This window comes from Furipterus horrens, unplaced genomic scaffold (assembly GCF_987537825.1).
Source record: "Furipterus horrens unplaced genomic scaffold, mFurHor1.1.pri manual_scaffold_17, whole genome shotgun sequence".
In the NCBI taxonomy this organism is placed as follows: domain Eukaryota; kingdom Metazoa; phylum Chordata; class Mammalia; order Chiroptera; family Furipteridae; genus Furipterus; species Furipterus horrens.
In genome coordinates this window covers 2355210-2374877 of record NW_028327187.1, presented here as the reverse complement: position 1 = coordinate 2374877, position 19668 = coordinate 2355210, and the positions used below count along the sequence as shown (strand labels likewise).

The following is a 19668-nucleotide window of genomic DNA, read 5'->3' as shown; positions in this document are numbered from 1 at the left end:
AACTTGATTGGTTTAGATATTTTGAGTATGTCTGCTGTCTCCCATGTGGAATAACACTGATCACTCTCAATCAATGTCTCAATTTGATCGCTGTCAGCTTCGGCTGGTCTACCCGACCGCGGAGCATCGTCCAGCGAGGAATCTCCAGCACAGAACCTCGCAAACCACCTCGGACACGTTCAGTTGGTCACAGCACCTTCTCTGTACACTGCACACATCTTTTTTATTTTTTTGCATTTCAGTTGCATTTTTACTTTTCTTGAAATAATAAAAAGCATAATATACCAAAAATATTGCATATTTCCTTCCATCTTCAGTATCAAAATGGTTATACAGAAATTTGCCAATTTTGGTAAGTTTTTAAAATGCACGTTGAGATGACAGCTGTCACACTGCAATCTAACAAAATTACTTCAAATGAAGTTAAAGACAACTGAATGCTACTAGAGCCATCTTATGGGAAAAAACCAAACAATCATTTTGGCCAACTCAATATATACATAAGTATTGCACATAAGCACACTTCATATATTATATAGCTTATAACTGAAGTTTTCACACATCAGCCACTTTGGAAGAAAGGACCTGATCTGTAATTAGTAGAGCAGTAGTATTAGCATTAAAATGTATTAATTTCCTTTTTAAATTAATTTTTATGGAACATATTGGGGTGACATTGGTTAATAAAATTAGGTGAGTTGTAGGTATACAATTCTTCAACCCATCATCTGTATATTGTATTGGGTGTTTACCACCCCCAGCAAAGCCTCCTTCCGTCACCACTTATTAAAACGTTACTAATTAAATGTTAATGTTGGAAAATGGAACGTTAATTTGCTGATGGCTTCTCTAGTTTTTTGACTTTTCAAGCCAAGGTTCAAAACCTTCAAGTGTATGTGTCTCTGCGAAGCTGTGTATACCTGTGAGGTGGTCTGTGTGATGCATCAGCTTCCCTAATAGGCAGTGCTGCTCCAAGTGTCCCTGGGCCGGCAGCACCGCCCTGCCTGGGGGCTTGCTAGCAGCCTGCTCTCTCAGGCCTCTACCACAGACCAACCAAAATAATTTGGGGGGTGACGCCAAGGAATCTTAACAAGTCCTCCAAGTGACTTTAAGGTATGCAAAACTTTAAGATGCACTGTTATTTTGTAAATGGCCATAAATCTCTGAAGAGCCTTTTGCGGGGAGAAAACCACAACAACTGTATAACCCAATTTTCAAACCTGTTTTCAGAAGTGTATGAATGAAGGAAATGGCTGGGGTCTCACCAGTCACCTCCAAACAGCGATCCCTCGGAGGTGGCAGGTGGAGTGAGAACAGAGCGAGACTGAGCCCATACAGAACAGGAAACTTCAGTGACGATTCAGGGAGTGACATTAGCACCTCCCTTCCAACCACCTGCTTGCTCTTCCTCCCTGGGACACCATGGGCCCAAAACTCCAGGAAGTTCATCTGAATGGAAAAACACTTCACCTAGGTCTTTCCCCATTCAATAAGTGACGGACTTACTCACTGCTCGTCTATTGGGGCCGATGTATTGGCACTACTAACAGCCAAGTACCCTACTGATGCCCACATACACATGTGAAGATTTCAAAAAGACCTGCTTTTGGAATACTTTGTAGAAGTGATTTGATGATAAAGACGCAGCCTCTTGTGGGTGCTATTTTATTTTAACGCGCCATGTTGGTACCATCTCCTCTAAATCTACCAAAAGCACAACTGCTTCTCTAGCTCCATGCCATAAGTGAACATACAATGTATTACTAGTAAGAAAAAAATATTAAATAATAGCATTTCTACATTTGAATCAGCATGAGTTTTCTCCAAAGTTACATAAACACAAAGGTGTCCTTTCTAATGCTGAGCTCTTCACTTCATATACCACGTGTCCTTATTTTTCAGCTACTGGCAGATCTTGAAAATAGCTCCATGTTTACTGGGGACCTTGAATGTCAGAAGCTCCTGATAGAAGCTATGAAGTACCATCTCTTACCCGAGAGAAGGCCCATGATGCAAAGCCCTCGAACGAGGCCCAGAAAATCAACCGTGGGGGCACTTTATGCTGTGGGAGGCATGGATGCTATGAAAGGTATGATTTGTTCCTCTTAACTTAGAGAGCGTCATTCAGAAAATATATATATTCTCAGCACCCTGCACGTTATGAGGGTAGTATTAAAGCTGTATTTGAATGTATGCATCTAAAGCTAATTTTCATAAATAGGCTACATTATGTAATTTTGTAACCTCTTTTTCATAGTTTACGGGAGATAACCCTTTAATTGGCGCTGGCTAAACCATTAATAGGTAAATTTATGGCATAAGATTTTTAAATTTGAGTATTCATTTTGCAATACAAAGTATTTTCAGGGAAGACTTGTTTAAGGCTTATCATAAAAGGAAGGGTCGAGGTCCTCCAAGTTTGGTTTTTGACAGAAATAGAATATTGGCACCTAATTCATTGCTGTCAATTTCCTGTTAAATGCTCAAAGACGCGTGAAAATGAACCTTGAATTATTGATAACAAGATCAGAAACTCAAGGCTGGAATAAAGTAGTGGTTTTATATAAGAGTTTTATCAAACGGAATAGGGAGCAGTTTCTGCAGCCAACATATCTACTCTGAGCCCGTTTGAGAACCGGTTTTTCTATAGGTCTGCCTTCCGTACACTGTTTCTCGGTCTATAGCGCCCTGTTGCCAAAACGACGAGGCAAGGATTTTGTAATTAAGAGCTGACTGCGTAGGAAATAAAATCAATCCATTTAAAATTTGTCACATTGCACATATAAATGTCATTTGACACCTGTAGAAAATGATGCGAGAGTCAAAGTTCTGTGTTACTAAAACTGATTCTTTTTAAAAAATATGTTCAACAGGAAATTGGAAAACTCTAAAAGATCTATGCTAATTAATCATAAAAGTAGAAAACCTGAGTTTATAAATGCAATTATTTACAAAGTAGTAGAGTGTCTTCACAGAACTAATGTTCTTCAGAAAACAATAAATATAGTGTGGTCCTATAATTAATTTCAAGTCTGGCAACCTGATATTTTATTGCATTTTGTTGAATAGAATGAATCATAACAGCCTTTTAAAATGTGTCTTTTTCATATTTAAATTTTAAAAAGGACTAAATACAATATGCAAGCATAGTTATCCTTAGTTTCTGACTTTTAAAAAAAAGCCTAACCTGCAAAGTGAGAACTGGAAGATTTTGTGTTTATCTGTTTGGTTTTTATGTTTATTTTTTGTTTTTGTTAACATTTACAGGTTCCTGTTTAAGATAAGATTGCAAAAGTGAATGAATGTGCTACAAAAATGGTAGTAAATCAGACAGAAAAAGACAAATACTATATGGTTTCACTTATATATGGAATCTAAAAAAAAAAAAAACTGATCAAACAAAGCAAAACAAAACAAAAATACTCATAAAAAACAACGACCGAAAGGATAGTTATCAGAGGGTCAGCATAATGGGTGGAAAAGGTGAAGGGAAATATAGTTAATAATATTGTGGCAAGTTTACAGGGTGACAGATGATGACTAGACTTGGTGTGGCGATCACATTGTGAAGTATAGACATGTCTAATCTCTATTGTACACCTGAAACTAATATAATTAATGTAATATTGTATACCAGCTCTACTTAAATCTTAAAACTAAAACACGTAGTAGTAAGGATCAGTTTCTAAAAATGGATGAAATGCATGCCTGTAGTCCCATGACTCCATTTCCATGGTTTGGTATGGAGGGAAGCGAGGCCACCGTTTTGAGATTGAGTATCTAGTGGACAGAGACATAACAGGCTTAATGGAAGTTTCAGATGACTACAATGCCAGTACAAATGGCTATTTATGAGTATCTGATCCTTGATTGGGACTTTGCAAGCATCATTTCTAATCCTCACAATCAAGCTACAAGATGGATTTTATTACCCCAATTTTGCAGATGAGGAAACCAAGGCTCTTTAAGGTTAGACAGCCAGTTCGAGGAAAAATATACAGAAATACTGGAAATGGAATTTTTACTCAAATTCTACATCCCTTTTTGCTATACTTCCACTATTTTAGAAGAAAGAGGAATGACAACAAAATTGACCCTTCTCTTTGTGGGTGTCAGAGTCTGTTGAAAAATCCAAGTGAGCACTCAGGAACAAAACAATGAAGAAAGAAAAGAAAAAAAAATGAAGTATAGCAAAAACATTAAGGGGGTAGCATTTACCTGTATAAATCAGTACTATACCTAAACATGTACCAGTTCACATTATTTTACAAAACTATAATTTTATATTACATGTCTTTTCTTACAATGTCTTGTTTCATTTATCTTTTTCTAAAGATACTTTTTGAACTTTCACCTTTTGATATTTAGGAAATACAATACTTCCTCAGTCTTTAATTTCTTCTCTGACTCCTACAACTGACTTGGAAGTACTTGTTCAAAATAGATGCTATACAAGTGGCTTAGGTAAACTATAACTTCTACCACAAATATTAAAAGAATCATCAGAAAGTAAAAATTTTAAAATTGTCCAATGGTAAACTTTGGGCTATTGTACATACAAAGTGTTCAGTAATGTTTTGTTTATTAAAAACAATGAATTCTGAGAGACATTAAAACAGGGGACACATTAAAGTCTACTACAGTCATTTTTTAAATTTTTTTTTGCCCTGGCCCTCCACCCCACTAACACAGCATCCCGACTCATTCACAGTGTAGTCATCTTTAAATTATTTTAAAAACAGATGGAGGAAATCACTAACTCATATATTCCCGACTACAGGAACTATCCTGTTACCATCAATATTACAAAATTTAGTTGGTTTTGTTCCCTTTTGAATGAATCATAAATGAGTGTTGACTAGGAGTTTAGAAATGAATTGAGAAACAATATTTGTAATGTTTTATGGCTGAAGTGCAATTTACACAGAAAAATTATAAAGTAGGTCCTTAAGAGTGAGATCAGTAAAAAAAAAAAAGAGAGAGAAAATTAGTGTTCCATTAAATATAAAGCTGCCATACTCAGCTAGCTACAGAATTTACATTTTGATTACTTGGAGCGATAGTGGAGGTGGGCAAATGGGCTGAAGAAATCTTCAGAATTCAAAATGCAGACTTACCAGTCACACATGCTTACAGATGCAGATAAGAGATGCTGGGTGAGTATATCTGCTGTATGTGATCTAATGCCAAGAAAGATTTATCCTGGCATGAAGCAGACTTCTATAATCTTTTCATTTTAAATCTTCTATAAATAATGTCCTGACTGATTACTTCACTATTAGCATCATATCCACACTCTTAATAATTAGTGCAGCCTAACTCCATTTCCTAATTTATCTTAGGTCTTTGGTAAACTCTGCTGATGAAAAGAGTTAGAAATAAAAAGTTAAAATAGGAAGGAGAGGATAGGAAGACAGATTCAGGAAGATTGGAATAAGAAAGTGGAAAGATATGAAAACATTTGGAGAAAATTGGTTGACAGAGAGAAAGAAGCTGTGAGTTTGGTTGTAGGTGTTCCCATGTTAACAGTGTAATCCAGTGATATTTAGAGTGAAAACGATACTCTGCTAGCTGGTGTTATTGGACTTCTCAGCAGTCTATGTGGTCAGTAGAGCAATTGCTGATCTGTAAGTCAGTGAAATAGGTGTTATCAGTAAGATGCAGAGATTAAAGAGAAAATCAGTATCTGTATATTCATGTTTTTATTGTAAAAATTAAAACTCTTGAGACAGAAATGCTTATAGTACACTGTTCATAAAATATTTAGAATTAGCGAAAAGAAACAGATGCTGTTTCCACTAATGAAATATACACAGAAAACCTCATAAGAAACCATAGATAGAATATATATATCCTGCTTATATTTTGACCTGATATGACCACATACCATAGACTTACACTTGGCCAGTAAGTATGCTTCAGATGTTAACTATATTTTCAGTGCAACCAATGGATTGTATTTTCTCCACAAGTCTCCTATTAGAGGAACAAAACTGAAAAGTGGTTTTTTAAAATTCTTTTGGTTGACTTTGTAAAATTGGGATGACATTTTCTAAACCTGTTAAAAGGTGTCTTAGGTACACTACACATGTAAATAATAATTCTTCTATTTTTCATTTTGGTTTTTAGACAAACTTTCCTGTTGTGTAAAATCAACTTACTTAAAAAACAAGAACAAGAAAACATAGCAGCTATTCTGAATGATTGGTAAAACGCATTGCCTACAAAAGTGACAATTTATAATAAAGTAGTGACAATTTACTATGATAGTTGTGACAGTATACTATGGTAGTAAACTTGGTATTCCAGTAATTGACTAAGAAATGAACATTTATTAAGCAATAAAAGAGATGGTACCTTTGCATTATAGTTTTAATTCCAATAAATAATACATATTCTTAATTATAATCCTTTGTGTTACCATCATGAAATATTGTGTGAATGAACAACAAAGGCCCATTTAAAAGAAAGTTTCCTTCCTATTTCTTCAGTCATTTCTATTTTAAGTCAACAGAGATACACACACACCAAACTGAATAAAATAAAAAAGCATAAATTAATATATTGAATAGTCATAGGTAAGTCAATTCATAATGGATGAGTAAACAGCAATAGAGTCTAAGGTAATTTTCTGTTGTCAAATATGTTTGACACCCGTATTAGTACTTGTAGTAGCATAGTATAGGCAAAGAAGCCACTATGAATGTATAAACCATACTCATTAAATAAACCATTCCTGAGTCTTCCATTTGGATCTAGGAGTAGTAAAATAATCACCCTTGCATTGTCTGCCAGGTTGGAGAATCATCTGGACTACTTTAATTTGAATTGCAATTACAGACTTTCTGCTAAATTAGAGGTCCACAGATGTAATGTAAATGATGCCAATTAATTTTTTATACAGTTGGTTTTTCCCATTGTTCAATATTCCTCTAACAGGTACCACTACAATCGAAAGATATGACCTCAGGACCAATAACTGGGTGCATATCGGCTCCATGAGCGGCCGTAGGCTTCAGTTTGGAGTAGCAGTGATTGATAATAAGCTCTATGTCGTGGGAGGCAGAGATGGCTTAAAAACTCTGAATACTGTGGAATGCTTTAATCCAGTTGGCAAGATCTGGACTGTGATGCCTCCCATGTCAACCCATAGGCATGGCTTAGGTAAGAGCTTCACGTTACACGATATCTAAGGAACGGCTAGTTAGTAGAGCTATTGAAATATTAAATTCAGCTGTACTCTTATTGGGACGTAGCAAATCCCTTAGTGAAAATGCCTTCAGAATACTGAAATCTTAAGGAAATGCTAAAACTTTCAAACTTTCTTTTTCCAGATGTCATACTTGTTAATCCCACTTCCCTTCCATGGTATTGTAAAGGGGTCCTACCTTACAAAGGATAAAAACTTTGCAAAGGCTTACATTCTTGAGGAACACAAAACTAACAGAAATCTCCTCTAAACTCAATGCAGTGGAAAGAGCACTTGCTGCTGGAGAGACATTGTTTCTAGTCACGTGAATCCTGTCCCTTCCTCTAACAGGCAAATCTGTGTTTCAGCGGAAAGCTTTTTGATGCAGATCAGAGGCAGGGATATTTAGAGAAACCACTTTGGTTGAGCACAGATGTAACTTACATGGAAGCCAGGCAATCCAAAGAACTTTTGGAAAGATGGTGTGGAGACTCCTGGACCAGTGGGGAGATTGGATTCTCCTAAATCTCTTTCAGGGGACTTCCACATTCGTACTAGTCTTCATACATTTTCAGTATCACAGAGTTTGTTTAAAACAAACAGGGTAATTTCCATTTTTTTACAAATTAAGTGTTACACAGCTAAAGAGTAGCAGACCCATGTGTGGTAGCAGTTGCCCCACATTATCTGATAAATGAGCCAAGCCAAGTGGTGAATCGTAGACCGTATTATACCTTCAGCTCAGTTGAGTCACTCATTCCTAGACATAGATTAGAAAGTATATCTCACAGAAAGCATAGCAAGTTTTTCAGTCTATTGATGTTACTAAAGAGCTCGGAGAGGCGGCAAGGCTCTACCTGAGAGGCTTGCTGAGATGCGGAAGAGGCTGTGGGCAAATGACGTGTATTCCTAGAGCACATGACAAGCAGTTAGAAAGGGGATACTTATAGTATCTAATATAAATAATTTCTAATTATTCATCAAAAGCCCTGTCTAGCCCTGGCTGGTGTGGCTCAGGGGATTGAAAGACTGCCTGCGAACCAAAAGGTCACCAGTTCGATTCCCAGTCAGGGCACGTGCCTGGGCTGTGGGCCAGGTCCCCAGTTGGGAGTGTGAGAGAGGCAGCCACACATTGATGTTTCCCTCTTTCTCCCTCCCTTCCCCTCTCTGAGAATAAAATAAGTTCTAAAAAAATGTTTTTGAAAAACCCTGTCTGTTTAGTTATCTGGTGAGAATCTTCTTATCATTATAATAACGAGCAGAAATTATAAAGACCTACCACAGTTAGCCTACTAGGGTTTCTCTAACAGCCCATGTCCTGTCTCACCTACCCCTTACATTCAAAACATGGCATTGAAATCTCATCCAAAACAAGCCAGCTTCCCTTTTTCTATCACACCCCCAGAAATGGTGTGCTCTGCTACCTCCTTTGACTTCAGAATTACAGCAATGTTACCTTCCCATGATGATGTTATCTATGGCTGAAAATTTCCTAGGGTTAAAAGACCTTATTTAGTTTCATGTTAAGATCAGTAAGTTCTCTGTGTGCACACAAAGTCATTTAAGAAGCAAAATCAAATGTTTAAGCAGTTAGTGGTTTGCAGAGTGAAACGGTATCCATTATAGGTGTTATGCCCTCACGCTGTTTTATCCATTAGGTGTTGCCACACTTGAAGGACCAATGTATGCCGTTGGTGGTCACGATGGATGGAGCTATCTCAACACTGTAGAGCGATGGGACCCAGAGGGACGTCAGTGGAATTACGTGGCCAGTATGTCAACTCCTAGAAGCACAGTTGGTGTCGTTGCCTTGAACAACAAGTGAGTAAACCAAAACATGCATGTGCTTTGCTCCTACGTCATGGGCTACAGCACTTTAGTGATGTGATCCAGCAATCAATAGGCATTCCCAGTGACCACAATATCCTAGTTATCAATAATAAAAGGCCTGCCCTGGCGGGTGTGGCTCAGTGGATTGAGTGCCAGCCTGAGGACCAAAAGGTCGCCAGTTCAATTCCCAGTCAGGGCACAGGCGTGGGTTGCAGGCCAGGTCCCCAGTTGGGGGCAACCGAGAGGCAACCAATCAATATATATATCTCACACATCAATGTTTCTCTTTCTCTCTTTCTACCTCCCTCTCCTCTCTAAAAATAAATAAATAAAACCTTTAAAAAAAGCCCTTCGTTGGAATCCTCCATTATGATGGAAATATTGGGTTGGTCAAAAAAAGTCTGTTATGTTTTTCCCATAAGATGGCTCTAGTAGCGCTTAGTTGTCTTTAACTTCACTGGAAACAATGTTGATAGATTGTATTGTGACAACTGTCATATCAGCGTGCATTTTTAAAAAATCTTTAAAAATTGGTGAATTTTTGTGCAGCCATTTCAATATTGAAAATGGAAGAAAATATGCAAATTTTCAGCATATTATGCTTTATTATTTCAAGAAAAGTGAAAACACAACTGAAACTCAAAGGTTTGTGCCGTGTATGAAGAAGGTGCTGTGACTGATAGACTGTGTCCAAAGTGGTTTGCAGAGTTTCTTGGTACTATTGACATTTTGGCCAAACAATTCTTTGCTGTGGGGCTGCCTTATGCATTGGAAGATGTTTAGCAGCGCCCCTGGCCTCTGCCCACTAGAAGCCAATAGCAGGAGACAGACGACATGCTCAAGATATCCAAATCAATGAACTTATTGGTGAAAATGAAAAATGTCACTTTATTGTACGGAAAAAAACCATATGGACTTTTTGGCCAACCCGGGACTTGTCTAAAATGAACATTTAATGAAATATTCTGTAGTCCTTGCTATTCAAGTGTGGCCCTGAGACCGGGAACATCAGCATTGCCTGAGATCTACTCAGAAATGCTGAATCCTAGACCTACCGAATCAGAATCACCCTTTCAACAAGATCCTCAGGTGACCTGTGCGCATGTTAAATTTGAGAAGCACTTCTGCATCCAAAGCAGTTCCAGTTTTACCCTCAAGAAGTTCCACTTATTACTTATTTCACTTATTCTTGGCTTATCAAAACTTTGGTCTGTCTTTGTAATAGGGCCAGTTTTTCTTGTTGTTCTTTATCACACACTATCCTTAATATTTAGGGTTCACAACTCTAGAATTACACCTAGTTTCATCATCCTGAACCTTTCCCTCTTCCTGATCACTTGCCTTTAAGAGGAAGCTAATATCTATCTTAAAACCCAATGAACTTAGAGGTTGTTGAGGTCTTGAATTTTTAATTATATGTGCTTTCTAACAAGAGACCTTTGGAGACAATGACTAGCAGATAGGATGGACTTGAATTATAAGAAATTCAGACATCAGGAAGGATCAGTGGCAGGGGACAGTCTTGTATGTACTGACTATGCATGAAGGCAATACCTGATCACATAAATAAGCCCGGTAGAAATTTCAGCACAGATTGATTTTAGCACATTATGCAAGAAAAGTAGGAAATGTCTGTAGTTTAGAGGAGACCTAGACTTATAGTGTCTTAGAGCTTAAAATACTCTGAAGTCTGGTTATCTGTGCTGCTGTTCACAACTGAATGTGAATGACCATTGTAGACATATGGCTGAGTAAATGCTTATCCTCTTTATTGATGCAGAATTAAATGTAAATTATGTTAAAATATTGCTCATCAAAAGAATTGACATTTTAAAGTTTATGGAAGAAATGTCATACCTAGTATATATTTCTCAGAAAAAAATTGGTTTCTAGGTTCAATTCTATTCCCTTAGTCATTTATCAAGTTAACATATTCCTAGTGACAAATGTATATTTTTAGTAAATAAAGTAGCTCATAAAAGCACAAGGGATTCTAGCGCTAAACAATTGAATGTAGATAAATTGCAAGGTTGCCAGAGTTGGTCCTTGAAAGCATGCTACTTTTTCTTTTCTAATTTTCAACTTTCACTGAGGTATAATGGACAAACTTTGCTGATATTTTTAATGTCTCCTTTCTCTGTACATAACTTGCCATGGGATCTTTTTTCAAACTTTATTTCTATTGTGGACACTATTACAGATGTTGCCATGTTCCCCACATTTGCCCACTTCCACCCAGCTGCCACTCCCTTTCCCTCTGGCCGTCACCACACTGCTGTCTGTGTCCATGAGTCATGCACACATGTTCTTTGTTTCATACTTCACCTTCTCTCATCCAAGCCGCCCCTCCCCCGCTCACCCTTCTGACAGCTGTCAGTCTGTCCCATGTGTCCGTGCCTCTTTTGCTTTGCACTTTATTTTGTTCATTAGGTTCCACATATGAATGAAATCATATGGTACTTGTCTTTCTCTGCCTGGCTTATTTCACTTAGTATAATACTCTCCAGGCCCATCCATGTGTTGGAAATGTAAGAGTTCCTGATTTTTTATGGTCTGTAATATTCCATTGTTTAAATAAATGTACCAGTTTATTCATCCACTCATCTACTGATGGGCACGTGGTCTGCTTCCCAATCTTGGTTATTGTAACTAACACAGTTATGAACATAGGGGTGCATTATTCTTTCGAATTGGTGTTTCAGGATTCTTAGGCTATCTTCTCAGAAGTGGGATCGCTGGGTCAAAAGGCAGTTCCATTTTTAGTTTTTTGAGGAAACTCCACACTGCTTCCCACAGTGGCTGCACCAGTCTGCATTCCCACCAACAGGGCAGTAGGGTTCCCTTTTCTCCACATCCTCGCCAGCACTTGTTGTTCATTGATTTATTGATGGTGGCCATTCTGACTGGTGTGAGGTGGTATCTCATTGTGGTTTTTATTTCCATCTCTCTGATGACTAGTGATGTTGAGCATCTTTTTATATGTATATTGGCCATCTCTGTATCCTCTTTGGAAAAGTGTCTATTCAGGTCCTTTGCTCACTTTTTAATTGGATTTTTTGATGTTGAGTTATATAAGTTCTTTTTATATTTTGGATATTAACCCCTTATCAGCTGTATCATTGGCAAATATGTTCTCCCATGCAGTGGGTTCCCTTTCATTTTGTTAATGGTTTCCTTTGTCACGCAGAAGCTCTTCAATGTGATGCAGTCCCATTTGTTTATTTTTCCTTTGTTTTGCTTGCCCTAGGAGATCTATTAGCAAAAGTATTGCTATTCAAGATATCTGAGATTTTGCTGCCTATATTTTCTTCTATAATTTTTATAGTTTTGTGAAAACTTGAGTCCTTTATCCATTTTGAGTTTATTCTTGTGTATGGTGTAAGGTACTGGTCTAGTTTCATATTTTTGCTTGTACCTGCTCAATTTTCCCAACGGCACTTATTGAAGAGACTGTCTTTGCTCCATTGTATGCTCTTGTCTCCTTTGTCAAATATTAATTGACCAGAAAGACATGGGTTTATTTCTGGGCCCCACACTGTACAGTCAAAAGCCTAAAATGCTTTGTGCAAGGTTCTTTCACTTCATTCTTTGCACAAACTGGAAATTATACATGTGTGTGTGTTTTTTTCTAGGCTGTATGCTATTGGTGGGCGTGATGGAAGCTCCTGTCTCAGAACAATGGAGTACTTTGACCCCCACACTAACAAGTGGAGTCTGTGTGCTCCAATGTCCAGAAGACGTGGGGGTGTGGGAGTCGCAACGCACAATGGATTCTTATATGTCATCGGTGGCCACGATGCACCTGCTTCTAACCATTGCTCCAGGCTTTCTGACTGCGCGGAACGGTACAAAGTTTTTGTTTTATTTATGTATGTCTTTATTTGGTTAGTTCAGAAATGAGAAATATTTTTAGGCTGCCAGGTGTAGTTTTCCGAATCAGTTTTAATCCTTTCAGAGAATCAATCCTTTGTAACATTGCACACTTAGTTCTAGTGTCAAAATATTCTGAAGAAATCCACCTCCTTATGTGTTGCAGATCCATCAAAGGAAATATATGAAAAGAATATGCTGTTTTATTGTTTGATAGTCAGCCTATTAAATAATGAGACAAATGAGATGTAAGAATAAAGACATTTTATGCCAATCAATATCACTCAACATATTCACCAGCTCAAATCAAAATAACTTTACTGTTTGCAAATTCAAATCAATCATCAAAAGGATAAAGACCGCACCACATATTACGCAGAAGGAATTTCCTATGGGAGGTGTTAATACTGTTCTGAACAATGAGTCTATTGCATTAAGTATTTAATTTCCCAAAGGTAATTTCTTCTAATGGGAAACATTCATTTAAATGAATAAAATATGATATGTTTGTTAAAATATGTCAGTAATATGACTTTGTAGTTATACCATTTACATTCCCCTTCGAGACAGAAAATGTACATGTAAACACAATAGTAAAATAATACTATCATAAGACCAAATGACAAATTTATAGTCAGTACAGTTATTAGAATTCAGAAGACAGATCAGTATCTGATGGTGTCCTCAAAGTAATTCACGGAGTAAGTAGAATTTGTAGTTTGTAAACACACAAATGGATGGAGGGGATTTCAGGTCTAAGGAAAAGCACAACCAAAATTATTGGTTGTTTAAACATGTTTTTTTTTTCTTTCCCTGTGTTTGTACATATTCTAGCTTTCCTTCTGCTATTAATTATAGTTTAATTCCATTGTGAAAAATCATTGCATGTTTTCAGCCTTTTTAAATGTATTAAGACTTATTTTGTGGCTTAACATGTGGTCTATCCTGGATTATTATTATTTTTTGTTTACTTGAGAAAAACTGTGTTCTATTTTTGGGGGGTAGAATATTTTATATCTACATTTAGATTCAGTTGGTCTATAATGTTGTTCAAGTTTTCCATGTACCTATAGATTTTCTGTCTGTTCATTCTATCCATTATTGAAGGTTGGGAATATAGCACTTTTAGTGTTACTGTAGAGCTTTCTCTCTCCAATTCTGTCAATGTTTGCTTCATATATTTAGAAGGTGTGGTGTTTGGTCTCCTTGTTTAAAAATATAATGACGACCTTCACACAAATATAAAGTTAGCAGGTCAAAGACTTTTATGTGATTCATTAATTAATGAGGTAACCTATAAGATGTTAAAACCAGTTCCAATGAGGTAGGCTGAAAAACATTGTTCATGGTTGCAAAGGTAGCTAACATCCTATATAGGGAATATACTCTAATCCTTGGGAGTCATCATGTCTACATGGTAAAAATTAATTCTACCTCTAAAGAGCAAAATTAACTTGCCTCGTTCTGTACAATAATTACAAGAAAACTCAGTTTTCTACAACTTTACTTCTATACCTATAGAGACGTAAAACAGGCTTGTCAGTAGAAAGTCAATCAAAGGTGTGCACTTTGGAGTCAGCTATTATTGCCCTTCCCAGTACTGCAGGTGTCTCATCCAATGAAGATAATCATTCACGTGAAATGTTTCTGAAATTATTATATAAGCCTATCTTGATTAGCTCAGGGATTACTAGTCTTATAATGTGGATGCAAAAATTGAGGCAAAGAAGTCAAGTTAAATCATCCTTAACTTCTCTTGGTGGAAGAATAAGTTTATAACTAATTCCGTTAGCTGAGGCTCCATTTTACTTCACATATATATATATATATATATATATATATATATATATATATATATATCCCCAATGTAAGGAGAGATAGACAAGCAAAAGAGAAAAAGGGAGAGACATGATGTTATTTTAATTTGAGAGTGATGTAATGACTAATTTTTTCTTTAATAACTTCTCCTGTGTTTCTTTACAGATAATAACCATGCTATAAATTTCTTCCTTCAAAAGATTCAACATCCCCCAAACCCCCTTTTTTAAATCAAGCAGTATCCAGATAAAATTAACATTATCAATATTTTTGTATTAAAGATCATGTATATGCATGACAGTCTTGGGTTTTGGTTGCAAATCTCTAAGGATATCTTTTTATGAACCCTGGTTCACTATTCAAACAAGTGTATTATACTGTTATGCTGACTAGCCTCAGAGCACAATAGCAATTGTGTTGAAGATTCAGCATAGCTAAGCATACAGCTATGGATTTTCTGGTTCTGAGTTTTATTAGAATATCAGAATTTAAGGCGATATGCTATGTGACACGCAACAGTATACACTGGATGTTGAGGTTATCTTAATTATTTATGATCTCAGGCATTATTAAAAGTATTACTGGATATGAGGCCAAGTTCAAATGGAAGCTGGAATCAGATGATTTAGAATATGATTAAAGAGATTAAAAACATAAATCACAAAAGTAATAGATATATAAACAGATCAGTAGAGGCTAATACTCATGTGTCTTTTGTAAAATAAATCTTTATCATTGGATTTTACAAAGAGGCCAGTATAAAATCAGAGACTATTTCCATGTACAATTATATTAGTTTTCTTTTATTGTTCACTTTGTTTAGATTTTAGTTATGTATTTTTAAAAATAATCTTTAAATTTTAGGACAGAATTCCTGGAGAACATTTTAATTAATATTATTTACTGAATTATCTTTCATCTTGGTTAATAGAAAGGTTTGGGTATAAAGAGTTAACTTCAGATTAAAATGGAAAAAACCCTGGGCTCTTGCGAAGATAAATAGGAACTCTCCTAGGGGAAAAATATAGGGTAAGGCTGTGGTCACTCTAACCAGAACCAGTATTAAAACCAGACTACCACATTCTATAAAACTAAAACGCGGGTTATACTGAGACGTACGGAAAACGTGAGCTTTCGGATAAACAGGCTCAGGCATCCCGGTGTATAACTTTGATACACAGAGAATAAAAGAAAGCTGAAAGCTCCCCAGCCAGCATAATGAGAGAGGGGCCATTGTCCACACAATGTGAAGATGCTAATAAGTGAAATGTCCTCATAGGGAATCTTGAGTGCCAACCAAACAAGTGCGTGGTATTTTGGAAAGAAAATACATTTTAGATATGCCTTGAGTGACCTCTGGTGGCTGAAGAGAATTTTGGCATGTACTTCTCTTTCACATTATTAGTCAGACCGGCACTTGATATTTAGAAAGAAGGAAGGAACTCCTACCTTTTGCGACAACAGGGATGGAACTGGAGAGAATTATGCTCAGTGAAATAAGCCAGGCAAAGAAAGCAAAATACCATATGATATCACCCAATACAGGAGACTAATGATCAACACAAACAAACAGGCAAAACTGAACCAGAGGCATGGAAACAAGGAGCAGACTGACAGTGACCAGGGAGGAGGAGGAAGGGAGGGTGGGGTAAGAAGGGGAAGGGTCTAGTCAAGGAATAACCTGGGGACATGGACAAGAGGGTGGGGACTGACTGTGGGAGAGGGGGAGGTGGGCGGGGCAGGGGAGAGCAAGGGGGAGGGGAATGGAACAACTGTTATAGAACACCATGGAAAAAAGGGAAGGTATTTTAATTGCTTCTGTTAGGTAAGCATACAGTTTATGAAAACCTATTACTTTTTATTTTAACACTATTGGACTTCCCGTCTCGCTTGTGTTCCAAAACGCCTTAAGGTATGACCCCAAAAATGATTCATGGTCAGGTGTGGCGTCGCTGGGTGTCCCCCGAGATGCTGCTGCTGTGTGCGCTCTGGGAGACAAGCTCTTCGTGGTCGGAGGGTATGACGGACAGAATTACTTGAACACCGTTGAGTCATATGATGCACACAGAGATGAATGGAAACAGGTACTCGCTCATGTTAAATGGATCCACGTTGGTGCCGTTCAGGTTTAAATAAAATATATTTACGTATGTTTGGAATTAACAGTGGTAACTTTTAAGCAGTCATTCAAGGAGTTCAGTGCACAATTAAGAAACTGGAATCGAATCCTCTCGCGAGTACCAGGCATCTAACAGTAGAAATTATAAGGAGAGTATAATCTGGGCCATTGAAAAAGACATCTTGAGGATATTAAATGCAAACTAGATGCTTTTGACAGGTTTTCCAATGATATCTCTAGGTTTATTCCAAAATATCTAATGGTGTTTTGCTCATTAAATTGTGGGTTAATCATAATGAAATACGATAAACTTCACCATTTTCACAAAGAGGCAAACCTTGTATTTCGTATCTAACTTCACTTTCCCTTATAATGACTTTCTGCTGCTTTGTATTCTACATAGTGAGCTGGTTACTGTTTGAAATAAATATATATACATGTAATTACAGCCGATAATGGGTTTCTATCTCTTTCCTTCAACAATTTGATTCATTAAGAGCCTTGGAATCATTCCAGCTCTGCCATGTTGGTAGCCACTGCTTAGGGCCAGCTAGAAATGGAAGAAACCTTTTTAGCAAACCAGCAGTTAGGCCAAATACAATCCTCAGAATGACTGTTTAAGCTGGCGGAATGTACTTTTCTGAAAATTGTAGACCAGCATCTGAGAGTCCTAGATTCTACTCCTGGCTTTTCACTGTTTCATTGTTTGATGTTGGAAAGAGTGAAGGAGAATGAACAAATGCAGGAACTATAAGTACTAGATGCTGAATTATTTTCATATACTATCTTTTCCCCTTGAACTTCCCTCTAACAAAATGTTGCAGGATAAGTCTTGGCAGCTGTAATTTTCTATTGAAAAAAATGACCAGAGAGGTGAAATGTACTCAATATCATATCTTTGTAAAGACTGTGTTTTCTACGGCACTGGACTGTTCTCTGGGTTACATTTTCCTTCGTCCTTATGCAAAGTGAAGGTTAGACCAGAGTAGCTATGGGCTTTTATCAACTCCAATGTGCTGTATTATGCTGAACACAGACTTCATTCAAACATAATTTCTTGTTTCTGTTTTTTTTTGTGTTAGGAAGTTCCTATTAACATTGGAAGAGCCGGTGCCTGTGTTGTGGTGGTGAAGCTACCATAAAGCTCTCTCGTCACAGAGGAGGAAACTGGAAACTTTTAAGAAATAGAGTAGGAAGAAGAGAGGAGGAAAAATATGTTCTTTCCTTCAATTTGTAATCAAACATAAAATTCTTGTGTCATTTTAATATGTAGTTATGATTGCTCTCATCTGTGAAGCCAAAACAAGTTTTAAGTGTGAGTTACATATAGGTGTTAAGTGTATGTTGTTATAGCTGGTAGTATACATGGAAATCTACTCCTTTAAGTTTAACCTCATTACTTCAAAATATTCTAAAGGAAATTACTAGTGGCCAAGGTATGAAAGGTTATAAAAGCATTGTTAATTTTTAAGTTAAGAATCTGAGAAATTACAGATATTTTCTATTTCAAAAAAAGGTACTGCATTATCTGGAACATAACTAATAAAAGACGAGAACCTCTAAAGCTTAACAAATAGTCTTGATTTTCAGTAAGACAGCATTTCCCTTTTCAAACCATATCCCAAAGAGCTTAATAATACCTCACATCTATTAATAAGAAAGCTTTACTGTGTTGATAAAGGGAAAAAAACATGAAAAACTCATTGGCATAGCTTGTTATGATGATCATAGAATGTTAAAATGTTCACAAAGTTACTCTGACAGTACCATCTCCCAAAGCACACATATAAATTTGGTATCCCTTACCATGTTGTTTTATTACATGTGTTACACATAAAACATTACTGTAAGTTCATATGCACAATCTATACAATAATATAGTGAATATTTATCATATTGATACAAACTGTGACCTCTGCTTGAAGCATCAGGGCCTCACTTGTAGAGAAAGGAATAGTCTCTTCAAACATTTCTGTGAACTCAGTCAACACCTACCGTTAAGTTTAACAAGGTTTCAAAACAGTAAAATTGAGAACGTGTTCTACGATACTAACATGTGGAAATGCCAAAACGTTCAACATCCATGGCAATTGCTGTATTTATCTTTTATGTAACAATACATGCTTTTCTGTTACTGTTACAGTCATCCGTAGAAAATGTTAAGGATGGGCACACTACAGTCAACATTTTTTAATTAAATAAAAAACAAAACAGGTTAGTTGGGTAGTACTTTAGCTTTAAGTTTTTATTTGCATTTATCCCATTATAAAAATATTTAACGTAAGATGTTGAAAACACTTTTGTGAAAGTAATTTTTCAAGTAAATGTACAATTTTAGAATTTCTGCTCTATGTTCTTTTAAACAGGCTTTGTATTGTAGTATGTGAAACCAGCAAAAATCCAGAGAGATGCTTATAAAATGTACTATTACATTTTAAGTTTTAAAAAAAAGAGCAACAAAAGTTGTACAAAGATATTTGTACTTGACAGATTGGATTTGAATAAAATATTTCTTCTGGTTATAACGACTGTGGCTCTAGACTGTCAAATGTAGCTCGAATTTACTTTTTTTGTATTTCTTGTCCCCATAGGTGAAATACTGTTTTTAAATACAAAAACATAATTTCCCTCCTTTGTTTCTTTTCCCTGCCATTGTCTCTAATTCTAAATAGAGGGCTGTAGACATTTTGGGTTCCAGGGGGACAGATGGACATGTAGAGATGCTATAAAAAATAACCACACACACAGCTCTGTGGGATGTTTAAATGTATGCCTCATTCAAATGAATGTAGAAGTAGAGCTACATAAACCTTTATTCCTAGAGCACAGCTTGGTTTGTCAC

The 19668-nt window shown here is 36.5% G+C and overlaps 1 protein-coding gene across 1 annotated transcript in view; it reads left to right on the top strand.

The window, feature by feature from the left end:
* Positions 1-19351, top strand: part of KLHL4 (kelch like family member 4) — a 52335-nt gene extending 32984 nt beyond the window's left edge. The window contains exons 6-11 of the mRNA XM_090263957.1: positions 1903-2089; positions 6940-7164; positions 8848-9010; positions 12652-12864; positions 16620-16791; positions 17909-19351. Of these exons, the coding sequence (XP_090120083.1) occupies positions 1903-2089; positions 6940-7164; positions 8848-9010; positions 12652-12864; positions 16620-16791; positions 17909-17968 (1020 nt within the window). The 3' untranslated portion in view covers positions 17969-19351. The remainder of the gene's footprint in view (positions 1-1902; positions 2090-6939; positions 7165-8847; positions 9011-12651; positions 12865-16619; positions 16792-17908) is intronic.
* Positions 19352-19668: the final 317 nt, after the last annotated feature.